Source organism: Brassica napus, chromosome A8 (assembly GCF_020379485.1).
Source record: "Brassica napus cultivar Da-Ae chromosome A8, Da-Ae, whole genome shotgun sequence".
NCBI classification, from domain to species: Eukaryota; Viridiplantae; Streptophyta; class Magnoliopsida; order Brassicales; family Brassicaceae; genus Brassica; species Brassica napus.
In genome coordinates, this window is record NC_063441.1 from 19,944,220 (window position 1) to 19,969,853 (window position 25,634).

Below are 25,634 nucleotides of genomic sequence, written 5' to 3' on the forward strand. Positions count from 1 at the left end.
AGTATGATTGGAATAAACCTAAATTTGTTTATAAAATTACTATATTTAAAAGGAACATTGAGTATTACATTAGATATGTTCTTAATACCTATAGTAGTTAAGTCGACAAGATCGGATTCATAGTCATTCTTAAAGTATCTCCAACTATACTTCATAATTTACTATTAAATAAAGTTTAGAATTAAAATCGTTTCAATTCCATTCAATTTTTTACTTCACATATAGAATTAATATTGATTATTCAATAAATTGAATATATTTATTTATTATTCATTATTTCATTTTTCACTAAAAATGTAGTAGAACTAGAAAAAAACTCAACCTTCAAATTGTTTTATTTCAAAAGAAAAAAAAATGAAATTTTACATTATAAATGGTTTTATAACGCAAAGAAAAAATTGCTATTTAGTGGAATTCTTGTTAAAAACTACAAAATGAGACATTTCACTATAAAAAAAATTTTCTTTCAAATCTTTGTGTCTATTAAGTTAAGTTTTAGCTTTGTAGTTTGTACACACTAGCTCGTTTATTAGTGGGAAAATGGTTAAATTGTCTTCTTTGCCATCACAAACGGAGTTAGCAGTAATATCCAATCCCAGAAGGACACGTAATGGTCTTCATACCAGCATGTGCCTTTGCGCACGCATCTACATGGATCGACGATTTTGATCCGATGGTCAATATTTAAATAACGTAAGAATCGAACCGCACGCGCTCTTCTACATCGTTCAACAGCTTCGTAATTCACCCACGTTTTTTCTCAACTTCCCTAGAATATCTCCCAACCGTCGATTCTACCAACGTGTCATCCATGCAAACGACTGCTAAGCTCTACGGCGTCGTTCAGAGACACGATCACGAGTCGCCACAAATGGTCACAACTCGCATAACTTGTTGGTCCAATTTCATAAATCTAATTTTTGGTTTAGCTGTAAATTCAGTATGCGTTAATTAATTATCTATATTATGGTCGTTGGAAAAAAAAATCACTAGTGGGATCATACAGCTGCACAGAGGAAACTGTAGACTGTAGAATAAAAAAATTTACAAACGATAGGAGTAATCATGCCGCATGATTTCTGGCACTTGGAATTTTAAAGCTGCAAAATATTTAATACTAGTACCATATAGTAATCTGCAATAAAACCATAACTACTGTCCAAACCATTTAACTACCAGTCTACCACTAATCATATTTTTCCTTATCCTGACTTGTATCTTTTTCTTACTACTAATTATGTATATTTAATTGAATTGTATAAAAAATCAAGTATTTTGCCTTTTAAACCTGCAGTGTATTTATTTGCTCACATTTTTCAAATTATTTAATTGTTAACAAATGTTATAATAAAAGAAATTGGTCATTTTTAATGGAAAGTCACTGGTTACATGAATTAAATGTTAAAAATATCTAGTCGTTCAAATTGATCCATAAATCACAAATAAATTCCATATTTTATATCGGAACTGTATTTCCATTAAGAAAAAGTGTCTTATTTATTGATTTTTGACTCGCGGCAAAACTTTAAACTATTTTTTTTATCAAAACAAGAAAGAATAAAATTGGAATATAGATGGACCCCATAATCCTAAGAGTTAAGCCAGAATAATGGGAGTGACGGGACGTCTCTTATGAGCTATTGGTACGTATAGAGTAGGATCATTCAGTTATGGATCAGTGGGTCTTATTACAGAATCTATTAACAATTTTAGATTCAGGTTTAGTCAATCTATGGATATTGACCCATCCCTAGTTTTCAATTTTCAAACACTAAAATCTTCTCTTTTATTTTTGAGAAATTGGTGTCAATGCACCTAAACCAACCTCTATTTTGCAATATACCCATTATCTTTGACGCCAAATTTCCTTCCCATTTTGCCCTTACCACCTGCTTTTCCCTACACCATAGACCCTGTGCGTTGAGTGTCAGGAGACTCTCTGCGTTGAGTGTCAGGACAGGACACACATCATTTTCCATCGGTCTAAGCATTAGTTCAACCTCTAATAACCACCTACTTTCAATTCACTGATTCATTCCTCTTTTATCCAATTTTTTTTTCTTCTCCTAAAACCAAAACTCTAGTCAAAGATAGTGCTTTGATTTCTTAATCATAAGATGGAAGAAATCATCCTCCCTTCGAAAGTGTTTGCAGCTGGCGAGGAACCGACTGGTGAACGAGGCAACCATCATGACAATGCTCTTGATTGAAGCTCACACCTCAGGTGATGTTGATCAATGTAAGGCTATCACTCCTTGCATTCTCGCAGAAGCTGCAAAACAATTGGCCGTTAACTAACAACATTGGACCCATATGTGATGATGTTGTGGGACTTAAATGACAAACAATCCACTCATTAGTTAACATTTTAATTACCAGCTACCATATGTAGGTTACATGTATCGTGCCTGCACTAAAACCATGGTGTCCATATTTTAGACATGTGGTCATATTGATCTTCATAACTGATAAACAATTCACTTATCAGATAACACCCTCATTAGCAACTAACAACCCCCACATAAGCCTTATTTATATATGAGGTGAGTATCTGATAGATTGTAATTTTCCCTCCAAAATGCTAATCCACTACCAAATCAGATAAAAAATCATTATCAACTGAAAGGTATGTTTCATGCATGTTTGTTTACACAAAGAACTGGGTCTTGTTTTTAGTCACATGTAGGTATTTATAGGTCATAAATGATAATCCATCCTCTTATCAGATAACATTTTTATTATCAACTAACAATACTGAAGGGAATCCATATTTAGCTATGCGGTGACATTATGATAGCCTATAACTATCCTGTCAAACTGATAAACCAATAACAAAACATATAACATATTATTTATCAACTAAAAAGTTATGTTCTATGCTTATTGTTTATCTACTAAAGACGGGGTTATTAACTTATGTGCTGACATTAGTGTACATAACGCCAAGCCATATAAGGCTGACAATTCCATCTGATAAATAACATGGACACAAGTATTAGTTAACGTATTCAAGTATCACCTACATATAAACATTATCAGGTAATATAGAAATTAGCAACTATTGAAAATGTTAGCCTGTTTGCTAAATACCTAGAATCCCATAATCATCAGAACCGTCGTCGTTTGGTAGGACATCAGCCGTTCCAAATTGCTGGGTGTGTGAACCTGAACCTGAACCCAGCTCCAAGTTCAGAAAGTGCTTTCCATGATCGACAGTGTCCAGCATCCTACCCTTCCTCTTATCAGATAATGCCTTCCTTACACAATCAACTTCAGGAATAGCCGTTAACAAAATAGTTGACAGAAATAATTCGTGTTAGCAACAAACACATTCTCTTACCTTTTTTGTAAACGAGTTGCTACCCTTTAAATTCTCAATCACAGTTTTCGTTTTAGATTTACCTCTCACACAAATCTCTCTGTGTCTCCTAAGTTATATATTCTACACTAGAAATCCTAGTATCAAGTACCCTTTTCCATAAGATATCATAGATCCACTTTTTGTTCAAAAAAAAAAAATAGATCCACTTACCGAAGCCATTGGAGGCTGTATAAAAAATACTCTTTATCCACCAGATTCTTCAGTGAAGCGTCCTCTACAGTCAGGTCTACACCTGCAAACAATTCTACACCAAATTTCTTCTGCATATCTTCTCTGACACAACTCGTAGTTCAGCCGATGATGTTATCAAAAAAGCAAGGGTATTATTGTCCTTCTAGGCCCAAAAGGGTAGAAGGCATTTGGAGTTTATCACCACTAGGGCATTTAACTAATATGAGTCTTTTTTGGGTATATTTCACTTAATCTCTCTTTATTTTTTTACTATTTATTTCTTTTAATCTAAAATAGAACTAAAAGTCTAAAATATACATTATTATCTCATAACAAGGGATCATATAACATAATAGAGAAAAATATAAATCACTACTCTATTTTAAGTAAGCTATGTTTCTTATATACTATTTTAACTTCATATGAATGTGGGATCCTAAGAGATGTAGAATTACAAACCAAAAACTCGTAGCATGCAACTAAAAGTTATGAAAAAGCGATAAAAAAAGGAAATAAAAGGGACCAAGAAAAGAAGGCTTGTATTATTACATTGAGAATGCGTAATAATGCCAACAGGAAAAAAAGGCAGATAAATAAATCATAACAATCAGGAGGAGAGAATATAAGAACAATCATACTTATAATGAACATTCCATTTACACCTACACACACACTCAACACATCAATACACATTACATATACGGTGCCATAAAATGAAAATGGTTACCATACGAGTGCCGTCAGTTGCATTGCATAAAGCCATATACAAACATATGTATATAAGACTGAAATATACGATCATCTATACTATACGGTTCTATAAAAGAGAGAAATGGGGCGTGGAGTGAGGGAAACATGGATACTGTGGGAGCTTTGTAGGGTTTGAAGCCGACATTTTTTTTCTGCAAAGTTTATTTTTAATCGAGCTCTGTAAAAAGGAGAGTCCATTTCTTTGTTTCTTCTGTTACTTTCTTTTCTCCAAAGCAACACTATTCCTTATCATCATAGCGCTATTATAGGGATAAATGTCAATAAGAATAAATAACGAGACTCCAAGTTGAAATAGTATACATATTAATCTTTGGTTATATACTATGAAAACCACCATCTATACTTGCATACACAGTAAAATGTGATGGATAAAGTTCACGGTGTGATTAAAGGTTATTACTTTAAGCAGACAGAAAACACATGTAAAGAAGTTATAACAGTTGTATTTAGTGTCGTAGCTGCAATTTTGTCTATTGTTTAATTAAAGTAAGCAGCTACTGGATGAAGGGGTGAATTAGTTGCAAGAAATAGGTATTTGGTATGAATTATTGGTAGTTTAATTTATGTTTCTTGACCACAATAATGGTTATTTAGTCAAAAATACTCAAAGATCTGCCCTGGCTCTCTTTATTTCTATGCTTACTAATTATATTGAAACCTATATATCCTTCTCCACTATATATGCTTAATTTATGTTTCTTGACCTATATATCATTCAGATTAATAGATTAAGCAATTACGTAGGGTCATAAACTTCCAAACATTTTTTTTTTTTTTTGAAACACAAACATTCATTACTCAAACAGAGAGTTAGGTACCATTTAAGGCATACAATACTTGTTCATCAGCTAGACAATTCTTAGCTAACATATCAGCTTCCATGTTTTTCTCTCTAGAAATCCATCGAAACGAAACAGAATCAAAAGCAAGAATTAGTTCATTGATATCCGCTACGATACCGTAGATTTCCATGCTCATAACATTCGTCTGCAACGCCTTGATCAGAAGAGATGAATCAGATTCACAACAAATTCTTCGAAGCTCCATATCCTTGCATTTTTGCAGAGCGGCTCGCAAGGCCAGGCTTTCAGCAACAAGGGGAGATCCGACGAATTCTGCATATAGTGCGAACTTGCACGACCGGTTTTCCGTAGTTATTGTCCAACCCAGACCTGCAAGCAAAAGACTTTCATTCCACGCAGCGTCAGTACGAATCAGGGCACCACTAGGCGCTACAACCACCGGAGTGCTCTGTTTTTTCTTCACAAAGCATTCTTGAGTTTGGCTAAGATTCCATTCTCTGGCCGCAGCTAAGGCCCGAGTTGCTGTTTCCTCCGGTGTGATGTACTTGTTGTTGAAACACACATTGTTCCTTGCTAACCAGATATGCCAAAAGATCCATGGGGTAAGTTGCTGAGAGGTCAGTCCCACTGGCGGTAGTACCACTTCATTGCGCAAACTCATAAACATTATATCTATATATTTGGTAGTAGAAAACAAAACTATAGGGACGTCCTTTAATGATTTTCTCTATGCCATTTTTTTGTTATAATCTTATTAGTTCAACAAGACTCAATCGTACGTGGTTAGTCTCTGACTGATTAAAAGAAAGTAAGAGAACTGGGCCCAAATGAACCCATTATTCGTTAATGGGCTTAACAACTATCTGTAAGTTTAAGAAACATTTTAAAGTGCGTGGTTCGGTTCCATTTTCGTCACTAAATGATTCGGGTACTATTACAAAATGGTTATAATTTTTTTGGTAGAGAGAATCTATGTATAGTTTATTAGAAAAGTTTTGTGTCCTGTGTTTAACTACTCTGACATCTAACGTGTCTCTATCTCCATCTACATGTTATGGCGCCCGATTTAGAAGATCTTTTGCGCAGACATATTTGATACGATATGATATTAAAAAATTAAGGAGGTTAAAGAACTTCGAGATCTTTATATAATTTCATGATTGATCAGGAAGATCTGAAACATTTTTAAATGTTTTTGAATTTGCTACTAACGGTATGGAATACGAATATATGGTTAGTGAGGAAGTAGGTGTTCTCTTCTTTTTCTTGCCTTCAATAATATCGCTTCTCTTTATTATACGATGATTTATCTTTCGTTTTCATTTGAGATTCAGTGAAGGTTGTTCCACATCGCAAACTTGAGTACTCTACAAGCAAAACTAACATTTCTCAAATCCAAAAAATCAATGATATATAGTACCTGACTGCTGGATGAATTGTGGTGTATTTCAATATATTATGTGGGGAGTTTTTCTAAAACTGTAGGATTAGCGTGATCATTGAAGGATACGTAACATCCTGAAAAGCTATGTTCAATACTGTGTGAGAGTAAAGATGAAACAAGAAAAATATCATGATGATTTGTAAGACTAGTCGACAAATGTTTAAAAAATTTGGAGTAATGACCGTTGAACGGTGTTGCCTAGTGATAAAAATGGCTCCGGCTGAAGTTTCCGCCCTGAATTTAAAGTAGCAATGGCTATTCATAGACGTTTTAAATGACAAAAAAAACTTAGATTTCTATGGATCTCGTGAAATTAATTTTTAAGTCTAAAAACTTTTGAAATCCTCGTAGTTGTAAAAAAATGGTGTGGAATCCACATGCAACTCTACAAACTGTAAAATTATCTTAATTTGTAGTGCAATATATATATGAAACTAGTGTAATAGGCCCGCCTGACAATCGGAAACAATCTTCCAATGAAAGATCGGCATATGAACTTTGTATCATGTTCATGTCAGAATTATGGGAGAAGTTGAAGAAAGCAGGGAGAGAATAACGATTAGTTAATATAGTTGGTGCCAAATGGCAAAAGAATATAGAAGGCAAAAGAAAATTTCAACATTCAATGATTCCTAAATTCCTAATCAGTACAATACAATGATTGGGTTAAGACTGAAAACCACATGATTAACAATATTTTAATCACCCCATTCATATACAACTTTGACTTCTCATGCGCACAGCATACTAACACAACGTACCTACCAGAAAAGTTAGAAACATATCTGTAACTTTTGATTTGGTTATGAGATTAGATTCTGATGATTAAGTCGCTCAAAGTGTTCTATCATTAAACCTCTTCATTTGCTAAATACTAGTATATCAAACGGTCTTTCTGATTATAGATCCCCTTCATGCCAAATCATTAGTTTGTTTTCTTCATGTTACCTTTCGTACAAATAATAAACAGTCGTAGTTTGCTATCTCCAAATGACATTTGTATTAAACCAAACATATAAAAAATGACCTATACCTATACTTTTAGGTTTAGTTCAAGATTCAAACTTGTAAATGAACTGGTAACCATCACATATCACGTGAAAATTAGGAACAAATAAAAAAAGTACCTATAGATTTTTTTTTAAGAATGACTAAGTAGTTTATTCCTTATCATATTTAATAAAGAATAATATTGTTCTATATTCTTCTGCAGAAAAATGAATGGAAATTATAAACTATTTTTTTTATAAATGGTAAATTTTTTAGAAACGTTATATTTTTCGTTATTCTCTAGTCACTTTTCATATCCTAAATACAGAAAACGAGATATTGACGAGTTCGTAAATATGTCGAGAAGACAGCTTACATGTCACATGAACAAAACCACGAGTTAAATTAAATCAAACAAAAAACACAAAAACGCTTTGGAACTCAAATAAGCCACGAGTGTTCTTAAGCATTTAGGAAAATAATTAAAATTCAAGACTGGCTTATAAAATGGGTACCGGTAAACCCTACAGTGTGGACACAACTATACAACTGCTTATGATTTCATGAAATATCGGTGTAATTCAATTTTAGAATTCCAATCATATAATATCCAATCATATTCGTCCACTAACAAAAACAAATAACTGTTTTCAAATGATCACGATGTTACAACTTAAAATATATATATATATATATGAAAAGTGTATAATTGAGGGCAGAGTTTGCAGCTAGATAAAGTCGGAAAGAAGTCTTAATACTATGCTTCGTATGGGCACTCACATTTTTTCTCGTTTCTTGGAACTCATCACCTTCTTCTTTTCCACCTCTTTGTTATTCTCATTAGCATGTGATGCTTGGAGTTAGAAGTGTATTTTAGTTAACTAAAGAGGTATCATGAAAGTAAATTGAAACCAGCAAGTCTTCCCGTAATTCATCTTGATCCGTGCCATGGTTTGTCTTATATCACAATGGGGATTTTTAAGTAAACCTGATTTAACTAATTACACGAATTGATTAGTACACATATAATATGATTTTAAATTTATGTATATATGAATATATTACATTCAACTAAGTGACTAACTATGAACATTTTTTGCAAATCCCTTTATAATGAAGTATTGGGCCAAATGATCATGAAAATAAAGTTAACTCATAATGCAGAAAGCTATCTCAACTTTAATGTATCGCTTAATGTTGTTTAAAGTAATGCTGGGAAGATATTTAATTGTATTGCGTATTTGTACGATAATTTCTTTTTATTCAATTGTGACATTTTCTACTCAGTCATCCTTTTCATTCTAAATTATTTTTGTCTCTTATAAAAAATAATTGACCAGGTGATCATAAATCATATAATGTCTTTTAAAATGCTAAAGTTAAGGATAATTGGAGGCCTGGTTATTATTAAATTGTTGCAATCAGATTCAAATGAAGCCTTCTACAATTTATATTGGTTTTCACTTTTCATACACTAAATTTTCATGAGCTGGTCTCTGAACTGGCTTGCCATTGACGTACTTCACGACTTAATCAAAACCAGTAATCATTTCCGGATAACATTTGAAATCACATACGTCAGGACTCAGGGCCTACTTTATTCCTCCACTCCTACAATCAATTCTATATAACTTTATTTGTATAATTGCAATGCAAGGCTGTTATGATCTTCCGCTTTTATTATTTCCTTTTCTTTATTAACATTATGTTTATATCTTTGTCCTATCAATTTTTGGATATCCGATATATACCCACCGTTAATCAATAACTTACGAGTAAATCTTAACATTTTTGCTGAATAATAGAGGAAATTGAACAGTTATTCCCTCCGTTTTAATATAATGTATGTTTTGGAGCTTTCACACATATTAAGAAAACACACAATTTTTTATTATAAATACATTATTTTTCATGATTAACTATTTTCTATAATTTTTAACCAATCAAAGTTCAGTAAACACAATTAATGTTTTGAAGTTTACAATTTATCATTATTACATGCATTGAAAATGTAAAATATATATTTTTTATAAACAATTTTTTTTTCTAAAACATAGATCATTTTGAAATGGATGAAGTATTACATTATATTTTTTTTTTTTTTTTTTGACGTCAAAAGGCTATTCTATTACTCAAACTTGAGGTGGTCTGGGTAACCAAACCGGAATAGAACAACCAACAAAATGTAACTCTCTACGAAAAGATCTAGCAGTCTTGGCTAGAAAATCTGCTGTCTGATTTTGCGCCCGTGGAACGTAAGTGATGTTGAAGTCCGGGAAACATATCTGTAACGTCTCTATTCTCTCCAATTCCGTCGCAAAGCTTGGCCACGCCTGAGGATCCTTAACCATAGAAATCAGTTCCTTACAGTCTGTCCCAAAGCTCTGGCAGGTCGAGTGCTGCAGCATACTCTCCATCGCCCACCGCAGTGCTTCTACCTCTGAATGCAAGGCTGATTCACGTCGAGGGAAGTTTTTTGTCCCCATAAGCTGACTATTCCCAGAGCTATCCATCAATGTCCATCCACATCCACTAAAGTTAGCTGAAAGTGTCCAAGAACCATCTAATAAACAAATATTTCCCAAGCATACGGCTTGGGGTTCCTCATTTATAGTGTCTTGTGATACTGCTTGTACCACTTCATTAGCCTCAAACCATGCGTGGCATTCACTTTCAGCATGTCTAACTAGTTCCAGAGGATCTCTATCTATTCCCCTGAAGAGTTTTTCATTCCTAGCTTTCCAAATGTACCATATTATCCAGGGATAAGGATCCCTGTCTTGCTCTGGCTCCATGATACTATTTTTCCTCCAGAATAGATAATCCATGTTTGTGTAGACGCTCGATACCGGAAAAATATTTGGGCACGTCGGAGTTGAAGATAAAGACCATACTTGACGGGCTGGTGGGCATTCAAAGATTGCATGTGTGACAGTCTCCTCTGCTTCTCCACATCTTGGGCAGTAATTATCACACCTCATATTGCGTCTAACTAAATTCCTCGTTACTGCCACATGACCAGTTAACAACTGCCACATAAGATGGCACATCTTCGTAGGGGCCTTTAATTTCCACGCAAAGGCCTGGAGCTTTGTAATACTTGGCTCCAAAACTTCCTTCTCCTCTGTTAACTTTAATAAATTCTGCGCCACCCAATATCCAGATTTAACCGTGTATTGGCCACTCCTTGTAAAGTTCCAGCAGAAAGAATCACGACGGTGAGTTGAGCTTATGGCCAAACTCCTTATGAGTGGTATATCCTCAGGATGAACATAGCTCTCCAATAGTCCCACATCCCAATCCTTCAATCCCTGATCAATAAGATCGCTTACTCTCATGTTAGGATTCATCACAGGAGCTATGGGGGCAGCTGGCCTAGCGGGATTCGATGGAATCCATGGATCCTCCCATACCTTAACCTCATAGCCTGAGTGAATCTTCTGTCTAATCCCAAGTAACAGCAATTTTCTTGCAGCAGAAATGCTAGTCCACACATAGGATGGGCTGCTAACCGGGCCTACTCTCAGTGGTGAGCTCAATCTATAGTACCTTCCCCGTAAAACTCTGGCGACCAGGGAATCAGGAAACTGTACTAATCTCCATAGTTGTTTCGCCAGAAGCGCCAGATTAAACTCATGAATCAGTCGGAAGCCAATTCCACCCTCCTCTCTGGATCGACAGACCTTCTCCCATTTCGCCCAATGTATTCCCCTTTTTGGGGGATTCGAGCTCCACCAGAACTGAGCAATGGCACTTGCCAAATTTTCACATATCTCCAATGGGAGCAGGAAAGTTGACATGACGTATGTCGGAAGAGCGAGCAGAATGGATTTAATCAGTACTTCCTTTCCACCTTTTGAGAGCCATCTACCTGTCCATCCATTCACTCTATGCATCAGCTTATCTTTCAGAAATGCAAAAAGTTTGCATTTAGACCCGCTTATGTCTTCGGGGATGCCTAAGTATGTTCCCATTCCTCCTTCATTCTGTATCCCAAGTGCGTCTTTAATCTCTTGTCTCGTATTTGCATTAATCCGCTTACCAAAGAGTAAGGAGGATTTGTCGAAGTTGATGCATTGACCAGATGCTTGACCATATTTCCTGACTACTTTCATTACTTCTTCACATTCACGGGGCTCCGCCTTACAGAAGAAAAGGCTATCATCAGCAAAGAGAAGGTGGGATACCGACGGACACGTGCGTGTAACACGCATCCCTGTTATCTTCCCTTGTATCTCTGCATGATTAAGAAGGCTAGCGAGCGCTTCCGTGCATAGAATAAAAATGAAAGGAGACAAAGGATCTCCTTGTCTTAGTCCTCTACCTGGAATAATATTCCCTCTTGGCTCTCCATTCATGAGAACCTTGTATTTCACCGATGTAATGCATCGCATGACCCAGCTAGTCCAAGTTTCTGAGAATCCCATTTTACGCAGGACAGCTTCAATAAACGACCACTCCATCCTATCATATGCTTTGCTCATGTCTGTCTTGATGGCCATCCTTTTATTTCGTCCACTTGGTTTCGTTCGCAATGCGTGGAACAACTCCTGAGCGATCATAACATTATCTGAAATCTGTCTCCCAGCAACAAAGGCTGACTGGGTCTCCGATATCAAACCTGGTAGCACTTTTTTCAACCTCTGGCATAAGACTTTAGAGATTATCTTGTAGCTGACATTGCACAGGCTAATGGGTCTGAATTGAGTCATTGCATTAGGCTTTGATATCTTCGGGATGAGACATATATTTGTGTCATTCAGTCCGTTCGCCATCGTCCCCTCGAAAAGAAATTTATTAACCATAAGAGTTAAATCCTCCTTTACTATATCCCAAAATTTCTGGTAGAAAAGTGCAGTCATCCCATCTGGCCCTGGAGCTTTCTCTGGGTGCATAGCAAAAAGTGCCAATTTGACCTCCCATTCAGAGACCGGAGCTGTAAGGTCGTCATTCATAGCACCAGTTATCGTTGTTGGCACCTGAGCCAGCGCCTCCGCGATCTCCTCCGGGATCGATGATTCAAAAATCTGCCTGAAGTAACTAGTAGCAATGGCTACAAGTCCTTCCTCATCCTCAATAATATTCCCATTCTCATCTAAGAGCTGCGTGATCTTATTTCTTGCTCTTCTTTGCTTCGTCAAGGCATGGAAAAATTTTGTATTTCTATCTCCCTCTCTCAGCCAAAACACCCGACTCTTTTGCTTCCAGAACATCTCTTCCGCTTTAAGAGCATGTGAGAGTTCCCTCAGAGCTGCAGCAATTTCTTCAGTTGTGGCATTATCATCTGCATACAAGCCTTCCACCTTTTCTTTAAGTTCCTCCACTAATTTTGCCGAATTGACATTATTTTGCTTCCGCCACTCACTCAAGGCTCTCCTGCAGCTGGCAATATGTTCCATAATATTCGCGTTTGGAGGAAGATCAGGAGATTTCCATCCATCAAGGATAACTTGCCGTAGATCCTCATTATCCAACCATCTTTTATCAAATTTAAACTTCCTGGATCTTCTCGTTGGCTTTATGAGTATGTCTGCAAGAATCGGACGATGATCCGATCCCCATAGCCTCATATACTTAACAGTCGAGTGGGGAAACTTCTCATGCCAGTCCGCATTTCCCACTGCTCTGTCTAAGCGACATCGAACTGTTGATCCTCCTGCTCTCTTCCCCACCCAAGAAAGCATATCACCCGTAAAAGGAAATTCTAACATGCCACAATCATTAAGCATCTGCTTAAAAGGAAGAAAAGAGCTATCAGGGCGTTGTCTTCCTCCTGTTTTCTCGTTATGACATGTTATCTCATTAAAGTCTCCTATCATGAACCAAGGTCCATTTTTAGTTGTTGAGAAACGCGTAAGACGTTCCCAAACCTCATCTCGTCGTTCCAAAACAGGGTCACCATAAACAAACGTCATGAAAACTTTTATTCCATCAATGATTGCCTCAATGTCAATCATTCTGTTATTCGAAAATAAAACATTAACTCGAAAATCATCCATAAAAAATAAAGCTAAACCTCCGCTAAGGCCAAGTGGCTCAACGGTAAATAAATGATCAAATCCTAAATCGGCCTGAATGTTTTGCAGCAGCGGCCTCCTATTCTTCGTCTCAGAAAGAAACACAAGTCCTGGGCGATGCTTCTCACACATCTCCGTAAGGCGTCGAACTGTGAGGTCGTTTCCAATCCCTCGACAGTTCCAACTGAGTGTCCTCATTTATACTCATGTGATGAGTTTTTGGAACCCATCAATCCATCACTTTTGGACACTCCATTGGAATCACCACTTCTCTGCCTCTTTGAACTATGGTCATGTTTCCTTGACCTGCTCGAATCTCTAGCCATATGAGCTCCGTGAGACGAAGAAGAGGACTTCCGAGGAGATCCTCGACGAAGGATCTCAAATTTTTTGCTCTGAAGGCCCAAAGGGACATTCATTTTATTACTTTGTCTGCTGTGCTTCGACCCTTTATTATCAGGTTCTGAAGTTGCAGGCCCCCTCACAACACTGCTCACAGCCTGCTGCCCTTCTCTCTCTTCCATCTCTTTGAGGTCAAATCCAAGTAAATCCTCATCTATCCCTTCACATTCCATCATTCCATCCTCCTGATTGTCCTCAATATCCATGTCATTCAAAGCACCAATAATCTGATTGTCTGCAGGAACGGTTACCGGCTCGTGGTCACTAAGGCTCGTGAAAGAAAGAGAGCGAGTAAGCTCCTTTGCCCGCTTTGTGACATTCTCCTCCATGTCATGGTCAATACGTGATGGCGTTACAATAGCACTGGCCAATCTCTTAGCACCTCTAGCACTGATACACTCTCCTGGCCTGCCGCTTTGATACTCAATCACACCGTGGGAACCATTTTTACTTGTACCAGTAGGTTGTTCATAAGGAACAATCTGTCGAGAGCTTGTTGGTGTTGACGCTGGCGCCATTGGCGCTGAGACTGGACGCTTAATAGGCACAGCTTTCTCGCGCCAAGTCTGCTTCAGATTACGGTCATACGGACCCTTAGAAGCTCCATATCTATTGCTCCGATTAGGATCATTATGGCGTCTCATGATCCTATCAGAATGCGTAGCACGGAGATTACCAGGCTGATGCGTCCTTTGTGCATACTTCCTGTCATCCTCGCCATACCTCGACTGAGCTGCGTGTCTGGCAGGTTCCATACGTTGCCCATAAGGCTGACGGTCGTATACATTTGGCCTCTGCTCAGTGTGAAAGTTATGATGCTGTGCCTTATCCTGTGGAACCTGCATCCTCGTAAAAATACCAGGTCGCTCTGGTTGAGACTGAAGCCGCGATCGCACATCCAAAGAAGGACAATGATCCTTCTCATGGGTAAGCATACCACATGTAGAGCAGTGCTTAAAAAGCTTCTTGTACTTGATTTCAATGGTGACCTCATCTCCGTCCTTCGACTCCACTTTCCTTGAGAATTTGAGGGGTTTCCTAGAGTCCACATCAATGAGCATACTGCCCTCAGCCACATCCAAAGAATCAACATGAACATGGCCTAATCTTGCCCCAATGTTCCTAAGATTTGTATCCGTCCAAAGATGCAAAGGGAGGCCAATCACTTGAACCTTAAAAGGAACGATCCACGGGTAATCATCATGAACAATGGGTTCCCATCGCACCAGCACAAACATACAGAAGTTAAAATGGAAAGGACCCTGTCGAAGAACAGAGCTGAGATCCTCTTCGGAAGTGAAATTAAGGAGAAATTTCCCATTGCCCAGGTCATTAGCCGTAATGCGATCTTCCATGCCCCATTGTGATGGCATCTTCTGAAGTAGCTTCTCAACGTTTTGTTTCTTCAGGTTGAGAACCTTGCCTATAAGCGAGAGACTGAACTCGCTAGCAACCAGTGAATCATCCTGATCCATCAGAATGATCGGCGCGTCATCATCCTCGTAAAGGATACCTTTTCCTTTCATGTCTGCCATGTGGCTAGAACGTGATCTGTAAGATGACCCCATGAATACTTAGCGTCTACGTGATCCTCGTATAGGTTCGCCGAGCCAAATCAAAGAGATTCGTGCTGTAGCTTGGGGACACGTGAGTGATCAGATGAGAGTGGATGCGAACAGATCAGGGAACGTGAACGCAGCGGCTAGTTCTGGTGACCTCCACGTCAAAGAACGTGATGATCAGAGGGATCAAAGCTTCTAAGGAAGCTCCAATCTAGCGTGGTCAGAGCGTGGTGATCAGATCCGAAATGGTTCTCTCCACCAAGCGAAGCGACGAAGCAGCAACGGGAAGCGTGAACAAGACGGCAGCTACGACACCTCCAGGAAACGCCGTGGGACCACCTCGATACACAGGGAGTGTCGGATAGTCTCCCCTGCGATGATGCAGAGACCGCCGAGTGCAGAATCGACGTCAAGTCTATCTGGATCGTGGAGTCGCCATTCTCATCCCCTCCTGAGCGGCTAGGGCTTCTGTCGATATTCTTTTGTATTACATTATATTTAAAATGGTATTCTAGTGGGAAATAATTTCTTGGTTATAAAGTACAGTATATAGTAGAAAAGGTCTTCGCTATGAAAAAACAATCCTTATTTGTTTTCTTTTTGTCCAACCACAATCCTTATTTGTATAATAGCTTTGCAAGGCTGTGTTCTCTGCTATCTCATTTCCTTCTTCTTTTTTTTTTCTCATTTCCTTCTGTTACAGAATAAAATAACCTTTTCCCCCAATTCTCATTTCCTTCTTCTTTAACTTTTGGCTTGTTTTGTTGCCATTCTACCCCGTGATGTAATCAAATCTAGTGTAACGCAAACTGATAAAATAACCAACAAAACACAATTTCTTATTTTTCAAACAAATATCTAAGGGAGGGTGTCAAGACGTGGCGAAACCTTAGAAGTTGTCAGAAGACGCCGGAAAGATATCTGCTAAATACAAAGCATTATCCTGATTAGTGCCTTAGTGATTAATATGTCTCTTAATGCTTCTTACCAACATAAACATGGCATGTGCAAGCTATGACCACACACACGACCACTTAATTAGTAGTACTAATTAATTAATGATTTTTCTTTTATTCTCGCTTTTAATCCTAAATTAAATAGACATTAAGGTTTAATAAAGTAGATAGCTGCAAACTGTTAACTGAAAGTCATTTTTTTCTTACGTACTTGAACTTATTAGTTCCATGTGTTACACTTTATATCATACTAATTTTTTACAAACTTTTTATTTTGTTATATTTTTAGAGGGTGAGATAGCGACCTCACTTTTATTTCTATGGTCCGTGAAAGCTATGATTAGTTATTTTCTAGCTTGGAAGATAAAAGAAGACTAAGATTTTCAATTAGGTTCATCCCCCCCTCTGCTTATTATAGCTAATCACCGGCTTATAATGAAAATAATTTAGGATACTTAATTAAGGCGATAGTTTTTAAATAGTGATAAGCTGTTATATATTGCATATATGTAAGTTGTAGACATATGTGCAATATAGTGGATTAGGGCAGAAGGAGACACTACAATGCCGATGCATGGCATTTAGATGGATGGTCATGCAATTATTATTGTAGCAATAATGAAGTATGCAGAGGCAAATAAGATTTGGTTATAAGAAGGAAAATTGAAAAGAGACTGGAAGATCCTTAAATCCAACAAGTGGGGTACGTGCGTACCGCATGAGGAGGGGATGGCACCCTACCCTCCCATATCACTTGGTTAACCCACGTACATTTATGTTAAATATTTTTTATGTTTTATTTCTACTCGTACTTCCCTTATAGTTGCAACGCATTATTATTTGTTGCAGATATTTACCATAATATACGAACATGTATATTCAAGTAATTCGATAAGACCGTAGCGTCTGCGTGTTTTGATTTTAATTTCCATGTAGTGAATATAACGATGTCAATCATAGATTTTATTGATTTTAACGAATTTGAAGAGCTTAGGCACATCATATTTGACCGAGAGTAATGTATCATGTGCATACTATGGATTTCAATATTTCATGATTCATTTTAAAATTTAAGATATAGATTTTGACTCGTCCTTAAAATAGCGAATATATATTTTTGTTTTACATTTGTTTAGAAATTTATTTTTTAGTCATATTTGTAGTTTCTTTGTATAATATTTTTCTTAAATAATTAATAAAAAGTTTTAATAATTATATTAGAATAATTAGACCATACCTATATCAATAGGTCATGTTCATGTTTTAATAGAATAGATAATTATATTTTTAGTCATATTTGTGTTTTTCTTTGTATAATTTTTCTCTTAAATGATTACTAAATTTTTTTAATAATTGAATTAAAATAGTTGGACCATATCTATATCAATAGGCTATGTTTCTGTTTTAATATAATTGATTAAAATAGTTGGATCATGCCTATATTAATAGGTGTTTTAATAGAATAGATATTTTTAGTTATATTTATGTTTTTTTTTGTATAATATTTTTCTTAAATAATTGATAAATTTTTAGTAATTATATTAAAATAGTTAGACCATATTATATCAATAAGTCATGTTCTTGTTTTAATAGAATAGATAATTAGTTTTTGCATAATTGGTTTGGCTGCTTGTTGTGAGAATATTTTTGAAAAGCAAGATACAAAAATACCGAGATGGGGCATCGCAGCACATGGAGACATTGACACATTACAAACTACAAAAAAAATTAGTGCCTTGGTACGTCGTGATATATTAATTCAATTTATGTTATTTCTGGAAAATAAAATTAAGTTGTTTGGGGATACAAAAAGAAGCATCTCCGGTTATCATTTAACCGCTAGTGATGAGAGAGAAGCTTATACAATTATATAATGTGTTTTGCTTATCATAAACATAAATTAATAATTAATAATCTTAATAATTCCTGCAAGCTGCTATCCATGTGGTTGGTTTTTACTTTCAGATTTTCGTCTGAAACCGAACTTTTAAAAGTTACTTAAAACCTAAAAAAAAATTAGAATTTAACTAATTTTATCTTGGCAACATTTTAATGAATGATTATTCAAATTTAAATTGTCTTTTGGTCAACAGAGTTAGTGCCTTTTGTTTTTTTTTGCCAACAAAGTTAAATGTCTTTTCATGTTTACTGTATAATCAACAAAGTGATAGATACATCAAAATACGAATCTTATCCTGATATAAATTAACTAAGGGCCAAGTATTTATTCCCATAATCGGTCCATCAACACAATTATCAAAAAACAAAGACTTTTAAAATGAACCACAATACTAATTAACAATAATAAATACATAACCCTAATCAAAATACAATCACTAATTCGAAAAGACAGAGAAGACAGTTCCGTAATTATCTCAAAAACCTGGTGGCATTTTTGTATTCCCTTCACTATTTAAACTTCGTCTCTCCCAAATGCTCAAATCCCTCCCACCTGCTTTCTCGTGAGAAGAAGAAAGAAAAACAGCAGCTCAAGATTCAGTCTTTTCTAACTAAACAGAGAAGAAAGAAAGAGACAACAATGGCCGAAGGTGTCGGAAAATGCAGCAAGATCCGCCACATTGTGAAGCTCAGGCAAATGCTCAGGCGATGGCGAAACAAAGCACGTTTATCTTCAGTCAGCCGTTCTGTGCCGTCGGATGTTCCATCTGGACACGTGGCGGTATGCGTGGGAAGTGGCTGCAGGAGATTTGTGGTGCGCGCGTCGTACCTGAACCATCCGATCCTGAGTAATCTCCTTGTCCAAGCTGAGGAAGAGTACGGTTTCGTTAACCAGGGGCCGCTTGTCATCCCGTGCGAAGAATCGGTTTTCGAGGAAGCTATCCGGTTTATTTCCCGGTCGAACCGGTGTACTTGTCCCGAAGATCTCCAGAAATGCCACGGAGGGGTCACAAGCAAGCTTGATCTTTTGATCGAATCTCGACCGTTGCTTCACGGGGTCGTCGATAAAGCCGTCTGGTGATTCTTTTAAGATCGACGGTGAAGAAATCAAAATTTTGAATAAATCGTCATTGACTAGGCTGAGTTACCACCAAGTCGGGTGGTGCTGATTTTAATCCCCCTTGGGTCACTTTTTTATTTTATACTATTAAATATATTTAATTATATTGGTGGGTTTGAATCGGGTGGCGAGTTACTCACCGAGTAGTGAAAGAGACAGCGGTTAAAAAGTGTGTGAATCATTCCACCGAGTCATCCCGGGTTCGAAGCCAAGTTCAAGACTGTAAATGCAAATAAGACAGATGAACGTTTGGTCTGATGGGAAATAGAGAAAGTGAGTTGATTTCAAAGGGCTTTTGATTTGAATATTAACACCTTCTCTTTTATTTTTCCATAAGTTTTAGAATCGATATTTGTGCTAAGTACTTTCAAATATCATCATTTCTTTAAAATTTATCAGAACTTTGGTAACAAAGTACAAATCTTCGACCCTTCCATAAAATACAAACTACTAGGGGGTTGTTTGTTATAACGTTTAACTATGAGTATATTTTATGGATTAAAGTATTAATATATATAAACATTATTTTGCAGGAAAATTTAGAGTGTTCCAATAGAAAAAGTTAACAACGATAAAATGTTATTTATGAGTGAAAAGTGTATCCGACCAAGGCCATGTGAAAGAAAGACTATTAGCCCATTTTCTGATTCGCCTGACTGTGTTCAACTTCTTTTTTTTTTTTTTTGTCTTCACTTTCTCCACACAGTAAAAAGTACAGTTTCCGGTACACATATAATCATTCGCATTTATTGGAATGATTTCTCGCGGAAATTGTGTACTTTAGATTGTCCATCGAATCTCTGAACTATTTGGAAAAAAAAAAAACTCCTATAACTCTAGACTAGTGCTAAGAGAGAGAAGAGAGAAAAGAGAGAAAACGCGTGGGAGGAAAGCACCGACGTCCGGCGGCGCGTTTGCGCGCGTGCCGGCGCCGGTGGCTCCCTTATTTGTCGATCCTCGCTAGGTTACCCTCTGTGTGCGTCGATCTGCTGTCTTATCCGATATATTTTCGGATCTGGACTAGGGTTTTATCGCCGGGAGAGAACCGTCTACGGCGGGTTTCAAACGGCGGTAAGCTCCCTTTCTCTGGCTTCGGGGTGAGGTAGGACGCGGCTCGTCGCGACAGCTTGTTAGTTTTTTGGGTTGAAGTTAGGTTTCATTCCGGGAGGCGGAGGCTTCGTTTAGCTCCGCCGTCGCCGTTCAAGTTTCCGGGGGGTGGAGGCTCCTTTCAGCTCTGCGCCGCCGGCAAAGCTTCCGGGAGGTAGAGGCTCTCACAGCTCTGCGCCGTCGGATCTTGCACCGAGGGGTGAAGGTGTCCTGTACCTTGCCTCGTCGGCTCTGGTTTTTTCTTCTTCTGCTTAATTTTTAAAATTAGTTTATAGGGCCTTAGTGTTGGTTTTTTGGCTTTGGTGATGTTTGAGTTCCGTGGGTGTTTCTCTCGTTGGTGGAAGAGAGAAGCGACCGTTTCAAGTTGGTGTGTTTCGGTGAGCCGTGGTTGTTACTCTGGTGTGTGCTCGAATGGTGGTGGTGATGATCTCGCTCCGGCGATTGATCTCGCCGGTAAAGATTTCTCTGGAGTACAAGACGGCGGTGATGGAGAGTGTTGGTAGGTCTTGGGATCCGGCTTGTCTCGGTGAGGCTTGTTCCTATAGTGGCCGGTTAGAAGCGTCCGTTCTCCGGCGTAAGTGCTTACGGTGGCGGCGACTTTTGCGGGTTTGCTCCTCGAGGTAGGGCGAACCGCGAGTCGGGTGTTTGGGTTCGAGGTTAACGGGCTTGGGCCTAAGCGGGTTGTTTTGTTTAAGTTGGGTTTTGTGGTTGGGCCTTTTTGGTCTTTGTAATTCTCTTTGGGCTGCGGGCCTGTTATCTATTATAATTCAGTTGGAAAAAAAAAAACTCTAGACTAGTGCTAGAAGTTTAAAAGGTAGTCGAGATTATTGATGTGCTCTCTCCATAGGCTATTCATAATGTCTCTCATGTCTATGTTTATGTGAAGAGGAGATAAGTATTTTTTTTTAAATGATTGTTGATAAATCTAATTCACTATTTTATTCAGCAAGGACTATTGTATCTGTATATTTACTAAGGAATAGACACAACTACAAAATTTGAATAGTTGAGGCATCATAAGTAATTAATTGGCATGTTGGAAAAAAGCATATGGAAACTATTCAATTTTTAACATGTTTAAAAAAATTTAAACAAAATGATATAATTTTTAAAAATATGACATGACATTATTTAATTATGGTATGTATAATTTTGTTTATAAATATTTATATTTTTGCAAAAAATTATAATATAATAATGATTAATAACTTTTATATCATTGTTATAAATTTCCTTTACAAAGATTTGGTATTATCAGCTATCTGTTTTCAGTTAAGCATAAAATTATAAAGAGTTGAAAGGAATACACTTAGTGAGAAAGTCAAAAAGGTCATAAGACCATCTACAATGCTACACTAAAATTTACTCTATATTTCACTCCAAAATAGAGTAACTCTATTATAGAGTTGGATTTGCTCCAATGGTTACTCTTTAATAGAGTGGAATATAGAGTAATCTTGTTTTTTTACTCCAAATATAGAGTGAAAAAATAAGATTACTCTATATTTCACTCTATTATAGAGTAACTTTCAAATTCAACTTTATAATAGAGTTACTCTATTTTAAAGTGAAATATAGAGTAAATTTTAGTGTTGCATTGGAGATGCCCTAATACTTTCTAAACCCCACAAGAATACGATATCTGGCATATCTTCTAACATTTTCTCTACTTTAAAAATCACCCCCATATATATAAAAAGAAAGGAGAATTCGGCCAAAAAAAACCTCAACTTTACACGAATTGCCAAAACAAACATGAACTTTGGGGCTCGCCAAAAAAAACACCAAACTTTCATTGACTATAGAATTAATTAACAATGTTTTTGCTGACTTGCCAATTTAGCACGCCGTCAACAAATTTAACAGAAATATTTGACGTCGTTTATTATTGACGTTAAGTGAAACGACGTCGTTTTCAAATTAGATGAAACGACGTCGTTTTACACGATTTGAAATTAAAAATATGTAAACCCCTGGATTCGAACCCAGGTTGGTTGGTCAAATAGGAAGGTATTTTACCACTGGGCTACTAGCACTTTTAATGTACTTACTAACATGTTTACTTTTATTTGGTACATATTAAATATAAAAAATTCTCTAAAAACTTAATAAGATCTTTAAAATTCCAAAAAAATTAAAAAAATAAAGAAGATTTTTATAAAATTAATTTTGAAATTAAAATTGAAAATAATTTTTTTCTTTTTAAAAAATAAAAATTCTTCCAAAATTTTCTAAAAAATTAAAACGAACTTTAAATTCCAAAAAATTGAAAAAAAAAAGAAATTTTTTATAACATAAATTTTGAAATTAAAATTGAAAATAAAATTTTATTTTTCTTTAAAAAAAATAAAAAAATTATTTTTCTTTAAAAAAAATAAAAAAATCTTCCAAAAATTTCATAAAAATAATTTTGAATTAAAATTAAATATTTGTTTTTCTTTAAAAAATCAAAAACAATTCCAAAATTTTCATTTTTTAAAAAAAATCCAAATTTTTTAAAATTATAATAAAATGCAAAAAATTAAAGTTAGAATTATCAACTTTTTATGTGTGTATAATTAATTTCAACTTTTAGCAAATGTATTAAAAAAATTGAAAATTTTGGAAGATTTTTTATTTTTTTGAAAAGAAAAAATAAAATTTTATTTTCTATTTTAATTTCAAAATTAATTTTATAAAAATTTCTTTATTTTTTCAATTTTTTGGAATTTTAAAGATCTTTTTAAGTTTTTAGAAAGTTTTGGAAGAGTTTTTATTTTTTAGGAGAAAAATAAAATTTTATTTTTAATTTTAATTTTTAAATTAATTTTATAAAAATCTTCTCTATTTTTTAATTTTTTGGAATTTTAAAGATCTTATTAAGTTTTTAGAGAATTTTTTATATTTAATATGTACCAAATAAAAGTAAACATGTTAGTAAGTACATTGAAAGTGCCAGTAGCCCAGTGGTAAAATACCTTCCCATTTGACCAACCAACCTGGGTTCGAATCCAGGTGTTTACATATTTTTAATTTCAAATCGTGTAAAACGACGTCGTTTCATCTTATTTGAAAACGACGTCGTTTCACTTAACGTCAACAATAAACGACGTCAAATATTTCTGTTAAATTTGTTGACGGCGTGCTAAATTGGCAAGTCAGCGAAAACATTGTTAATTAATTCTAAAGTCAATGAAAGTTTGGTGTTTTTTTTGTCAGCCCCAAAGTTCATGTTTGTTTTGGAAATTCGTGTAAAGTTGAGGTTTTTTTTTGCCAAATTCCCAAAAAGAAAGAGAATAGTTTACAAAATACACATGTCCTTTTCTATATGTACGAGCACAGTACTGCCACTTGGAATGACATGAAGTCTGTATCTAATTTATAGTTGGAGTTATATATGAGATCGTTTTTATTGGATTCGTATAAATAGCTACAGAAAATATTATTATTAGACAGAACTTAATTAATTTCTTGACAAGAAAAATGGTGAGAAGATTCTTTGGAAGGACAGCGAAGAGAAACCCATTAGGAGTCATCGATCCAATCACGGAACTTTTGATTTTTTATATTGCCCTTACCTTCTGATCAATTTACACCATACCCTTCCTCACGCTCATTGTTTTCTTTCTTTCTTGTTTTACAAACTTTTTTTTTAACAATAATTCAATAAATAAATGTAAATTTTGGAAAACTAAAGAATTTTGGTGTTTAGGGAATAATAAGATGCTATAAGAGTGCTTCGAGTAAAATTATGATCGTTGACCACTTTCGTTAAATTTGAATCTTCACACATGGTTGATGGTTTACGCATTATAGAGTTTTATATTTTTTTTTGCTAAGGAGTTTAAAATACCAAGGTTACTTGCAGCTGTATTTATTTCAACTAGACCAACATGCATACAAGTTCATGTTCATGCATTATAGAGTTTGATTTGGAATTTTGAAAACTTAAAAAAAATACAGCTGCAAGTAAATTTTTTTTAACAGAAAATCCACCTGGGTCAGTTGACCCATGTACCAACACTGTGGCTCCGCCACTGGTTAGGGCTATTTCCGGTGGGTACGTATGTCAGTATGTGTGTAGAGAAAACTGAAACCAGCGGCCCTTCTGTCTCTTACGTCCTGTACTTCTGTGTAGTCTTATTCTTTTAATTTTTATATATTTAACAAATCCTCTTCTAAGTAGTTGAACTAAATACAGTTGGATAGTAATGTATAATGTATTCATATTGTTTCTCATCAAGTTAAACCAAATATTGAAACTCAAAATGTTAGAACATCATTAAGAATTTCTGATCATTAAAATTAATAAAAGGTTCGCTCGTTTTTCAACATGTTTAATAGATAAGGCTTTTATATGGCGGCAGCCGCGGCACACTCAGGGGCGGACGGAGTGCATCGGGTACGGGGGCACGTGCCCCCAACTAATTTTAAAATTTTCTTTAACAAATGATGTAAGTACATATAAGTGCCCCCAACTGAAAAAAAAAATACAATGAAAACTTTGTTGTGCCCCCTATTAAATCTACTTAATTCTGCATCCGCCCCTGGGCACACTTAAGAAATCGTATTGTTTAGCCTGATGGTGGACTTCGATTTTGAAATAACGAAGCTAAGTTGCATTAAAAGAAAATGACTAAGATAAACACAAGCGAATATATTGGGTCGATCTTGTGAGGCTAAATACTGTAGAGGAATTTTATCGCGTAACTCTATACACGTCTCTCACTTTTTCTAAGTTTATCAAACGACTAAACGAGTAACACATTTACACATTACATACCAAACTCTATAATCATTATAGACTAGTAGACTCTCATTACACACGAATACTTATAGCCCAATATATATATACTGGTTATGATGTTAAAAAGGAAAGAAACGAATAAGTGAAGTAACCGCCCAAAACTGTGAAAAGTCATACAGAAACTAGGTACGCTTCCAAGCCCGGTTTCTGCAGTTCTGCTGCGGTATGCCTTTCAAATAGCCCTGCATTCTCTCTGGAGAGAAAGGAACGAGCGACGCCATGGT

At 35.9% G+C, this 25,634-nt stretch overlaps 2 protein-coding genes and 1 long non-coding RNA gene across 3 annotated transcripts; 1 reads left to right on the top strand and 2 right to left on the bottom strand.

Annotated features, from left to right (window-relative positions):
- Nucleotides 1–1,633: 1,633 nt before the first annotated feature.
- Nucleotides 1,634–5,648, bottom strand: LOC125577156. The gene is made up of 2 exons (XR_007315471.1): nucleotides 3,533–5,648; nucleotides 1,634–3,270 (listed from the first exon to the last, which is right to left on the bottom strand). It is a non-coding gene; the product is annotated as an uncharacterized LOC125577156 (long non-coding RNA).
- A 952-nt stretch (nucleotides 5,649–6,600) lies between these two features.
- On the bottom strand, nucleotides 6,601–13,476 carry LOC125576967. Its single transcript, XM_048737530.1, has 3 exons — nucleotides 11,886–13,476; nucleotides 9,759–11,648; nucleotides 6,601–6,665 (listed from the first exon to the last, which is right to left on the bottom strand). The coding sequence occupies exons 1-3, from the start codon at nucleotides 13,474–13,476 to the stop codon at nucleotides 6,601–6,603; spliced, it is 3,546 nt and encodes a 1,181-aa protein (XP_048593487.1).
- A 5,463-nt stretch (nucleotides 13,477–18,939) lies between these two features.
- LOC106369880 (auxin-responsive protein SAUR50-like) lies at nucleotides 18,940–20,221 on the top strand. Its single transcript, XM_013809979.3, has 2 exons — nucleotides 18,940–19,790; nucleotides 20,051–20,221. Exon 1 carries the CDS (start codon nucleotides 19,038–19,040, stop codon nucleotides 19,476–19,478), a length of 441 nt encoding a protein of 146 aa, XP_013665433.1. The 5' UTR covers nucleotides 18,940–19,037; the 3' UTR covers nucleotides 19,479–19,790; nucleotides 20,051–20,221.
- Nucleotides 20,222–25,634: the final 5,413 nt, after the last annotated feature.

Bases quoted from the DNA above. Each gene is read 5' to 3' on its own strand.
- LOC125576967 (XM_048737530.1), bottom strand. From the start codon at position 13,476: ATGACGTTTGTTTATGGTGACCCTGTTTTGGAACGACGAGATGAGGTT. The intron at 11,649-11,885 runs GTAGAGGACTAA...AATATGGTCAAG, and splicing joins AAGAGGGAATATTATTCCAG to CATCTGGTCAATGCATCAAC. The intron at 6,666-9,758 runs GTAGAGAGTTAC...ACTCTCACACAG, and splicing joins CAAGACTGCTAGATCTTTTC to TATTGAACATAGCTTTTCAG.
- LOC106369880 (XM_013809979.3), top strand. From the start codon at position 19,038: ATGGCCGAAGGTGTCGGAAAATGCAGCAAGATCCGCCACATTGTGAAG.